Source organism: Chelon labrosus (assembly GCF_963514085.1).
Source record: "Chelon labrosus genome assembly, chromosome: 18".
In the NCBI taxonomy this organism is placed as follows: Eukaryota; Metazoa; Chordata; class Actinopteri; order Mugiliformes; family Mugilidae; genus Chelon; species Chelon labrosus.
The window spans coordinates 22,114,420-22,117,808 of NC_140351.1; the positions used below are offsets into that span (position 1 = coordinate 22,114,420).

A 3,389-nucleotide genomic window follows, 5' to 3' on the forward strand; every position below is an offset into this window, starting at 1 on the left:
CTTTCTTACTGTGTTTCAAAATAAACTGAATATTATTAACAGTCATAAATACGGATTTAGTGCAAGATTGTTATACTAGAATGCATTTCTTTTCAATAGTGTACCTAATGACCTGACAAGGGAGTGTATACTGTATAGTACACATGTAGGTTGGAACAGGGACACCTAATTCCATACTAAGCGCTATGTCCCTTGTAAATGGGCAAAATTGTGTATTTAAAAGATCAGTTTTCATAACAAGAAAGCTTTATTTCGTTTGAGCCATGATGCACTGTGTGAATATGACGAAGAGCGCTTCGTCACTTGACTTTGCAAATATGGCACCATGCACTTTTGGCTGCTAGGGTATGGGAACACATGCACTTTAATAACTGCACAAGCACTTTAATAGGAGCAACAGCACTTTATTGAAGATTTGCACAATACATTTTATCACACTGCGTTTTGCACATTGGTATGGCTGTAGTTTGCACTATTGAGTGTTGGAATATTTGTCTCCATATTTATTGTCCTTTTGTAGCCTTGGATTGGCTGGCGGGTGCTGTGGGAGCCATGCAGCTCCGCCTGGAAGAGAGGGACATGGGAGTAAAATATGCAGCCATGTTTTAATTGATAAAACAATGAGCAAGAGCTAAGCTAAAGACATGTGATGGTGGATGTAAAGTATATGTTGCTCTTAAGTTGAATGTAGGTGCAATGTGCAATGAGTGGGTGTATTTTGAACTCACCGGTCTCTTCAGGGTGTTCGGGCAAAAGGCTTCCCCAGACAACAGACCCTGTGTTTTAAAGTTCCGGGGGTAACCAAGTGTAAATTGGTGTGAGGGGGTTTGGATATGTGTGTTTTATTGTTCTAAATGTAATGTGGTTTAGTGTGGGTTTGTTTTCATTAATAATAGGAATATGAATATGTATTTAGGGTTGTGTGTTTATATAATTGAAGGAAAGGAAAAGTGTGTTAATATGTGAGCAGGCAGTGGATCCCTGATGATGAAGTCTCCCGAGGTCATTAGCAGAAACACGGTATAAAAAGGTGCCATTTTAGCAGCTTGAGTGTTGCTGGTCTGATGCTGGGAGATTTCATGTGCTCCGGAATATGGATGAACAAAAGGCCTCATCTGTTGCACACGCCAAACCTGCCTGTGGGCCATTTTATTGCTGTATCATCCAGCCGTAATTGTGGTCCATCTTACAGTGAAATTAGGGGAAAAACCTTTTGCTTGCAAAAAAAGTCAGAAATAATGCTTTAGGCCCAAAAATCAAAATCGAAATGAACTTCTTTATTCACTTTCATATTTTCTGTTTGCATTAATTTGGAGTTTTTTTTTGTTTTTGTTTGTTTGTTTTTTAGAGCAGAACAGCCTTTAAAATAAATATAAAATTATTTCTATGTCAGGAGTTACAGTAACTATGACAATATGTAGATATATAAGACTGGGAAAAAAAATGTTTAGGCAAACATATTTTTCATGCAGGTTTTAATTCAGATGTAACATTTTGACATTAGTGAGTGATACATTTGATGCCTTTGTGGAGAATAATAGAGACACATGTGGCATTTAACCATAGGTGACAGCTAATATAAATACATTCAATGTTAGAATTCAAGTAGTAACTTTTGTAACAACTTTGTAGCAGTCAATATAATATCGTAACAGGCGTTTGCTGATTAGTAACATATTTTAGGTTGTAGTTTTGTTTTAGCTGCATAAAGATACTAATGTGCGGATTTCAGCCTGGGATCAGTTTCCTTCCTGCCCCACCCAGTCGGTGTAGCCTCCTTGATAATGTTTCGCCCTGAGAACAAGAAGCAAAGATAGTGTGTTTTATCAGTGTACTGTATGTTTTAGCAGCACAATGACTCATAACGCCTAGATGCATAGGTTTCATGTTTCCTTACTTGCTAAAGCCAAGCTGATGGGCGACGCTCAGCGCTTTGGAACCCCTGTTTCCACTTTTGCAGTGAAACACGATGTTGTCGTCGTCCTTGCTAGGAGCCTTCACTTCAAACTTCTGCTCAAAGAGCTCAGGGGAAAGCTTCAGCGACTCCTCCAGATTTCCCACTGTATATGCCACCACACACACACACACGCAGACACGGAACGTTAATATAAAATCAGGAAAAACAAGTCCAGACTAGATATGCGGCGGCCTACGTGGTACGTTGACAGCCTCTGGAATGTGTCCCGCCTGGTATTCATCTGGGTTTCTCACGTCAAAAAGCTGAATGTCCCGATTTGACAGCATGGTCTTCAGCTGAGAGTAGGTCACCACCGAACCTGGTGCGGAAACAGAAAAGGAAACACTTAAGCGTCAATTCACCGTTGACCCTAAATTGACCCCACTTACTGATATAAACTCACCATCCATTGCTTTAACCTTAACCTTGAGTTAATTCAGCTCCTGCTACAGGCCAGTGTTTGTGGTGCACACTGAGGCTTTCCCTGAACACAGCTACGCCACTGACATGCTGCTGTTTTCCATATGAAACAAAAGCGCTCAAGTCAACCAAGCTCTGTGTTTTAAACAAAGACATGACAAACACTGAACACACACCTGCAGAAGCCGGAAAATGCTGGATGTACAAACACACAAGCAGCCATGACAACTCGTTATGTCCTCATTTTTAAACAATACTCCAACACTTTTATAGGAATATTACAACACCTAATATATTAGTTTATACACACACTCACTCACATATATATAGATGCACACACTGACGTTCAGACCTAGTGTTACAGGAGTATGAAGGTGACTACACCAGGAAATGTATTTATTTTTTTACCATCGTCGGAAGCTTCCCCACATTTTGGACTTGAAGTTGCAAACGTCCGAAAAACCGTAGCAATGGTCGGGTAAGACCTGCGGTTTACTTCCGTGACAACCTGGCAGAAGCTTCGGGATAAAACGAAGGACAGCATTATGAGCGCAGGTACGCCGTGGAGCCTTTGGGGAAGTGAAAGCATGATTGTTATTATTGTACACCGTCGGCTTCTTCTATTGTCAGGCGGGCTGGACGCAGCCCCGCACACTGCTGCCCCCTACAGCCAGGATGTCGCCACTGGCAGAAATCTATATAAAGTTGCGCAGTTTTTCTTAGTTTTAGTTATAATATCTTTGTGTTCTCATTATACACTGATTAAGAACATATTTTTTTCTTTAACAAAACAAACAAACAAAGACTAAATAAAAGCAAAATTCATTTCCGGAGAGGCTTTCCCATATACAGGACATTTCAATCGGCCATAGCACAAGGCTCAGAGCACATTCCCAAACTCAAGTTTTAAACTTTTAATCTTTATTTCAGCAGATTTCTCCTGCACCTAGTTTTTAATATTTAGTTATTTTTTTATTATTATTATTTTATCACTGTATGTTCTAAACTGCTG

General features: G+C 40.0%; 1 protein-coding gene across 2 annotated transcripts; it reads right to left on the reverse strand.

The window, feature by feature from the left end:
- Positions 1-1,465: 1,465 nt before the first annotated feature.
- LOC311503853 (thiosulfate:glutathione sulfurtransferase) lies at positions 1,466-2,974 on the reverse strand. 2 transcript variants are annotated; one of them, XM_084566743.1, is made up of 4 exons: positions 2,786-2,974; positions 2,154-2,276; positions 1,898-2,060; positions 1,466-1,794 (listed from the first exon to the last, which is right to left on the reverse strand). In XM_084566743.1, exons 1-4 carry the CDS (start codon positions 2,964-2,966, stop codon positions 1,740-1,742), a joined length of 522 nt encoding a protein of 173 aa, XP_084422869.1. In that variant the 5' UTR covers positions 2,967-2,974; the 3' UTR covers positions 1,466-1,739. The 2 variants fall into 2 exon arrangements, with proteins under 2 accessions (XP_084422869.1, XP_084422870.1); XM_084566744.1 differs by lacking the exon at positions 2,786-2,974 and adding an exon at positions 2,361-2,470.
- Between the last annotated feature and the right edge of the window lie 415 nt (positions 2,975-3,389).

What these genes read in the sequence shown, in the direction of transcription:
- LOC311503853 (XM_084566743.1), bottom strand. Translation starts at nt 2,966, where the DNA reads ATGCTTTCACTTCCCCAAAGGCTCCACGGCGTACCTGCGCTCATAATG. An exon ending in TGGGGAAGCTTCCGACGATG is followed by an intron (nt 2,277 to 2,785) that starts GTAAAAAAATAA and finishes TTTCCGCACCAG; the next exon opens with GTTCGGTGGTGACCTACTCT. An exon ending in CATCAGCTTGGCTTTAGCAA is followed by an intron (nt 1,795 to 1,897) that starts GTAAGGAAACAT and finishes TCTTGTTCTCAG; the next exon opens with GGCGAAACATTATCAAGGAG.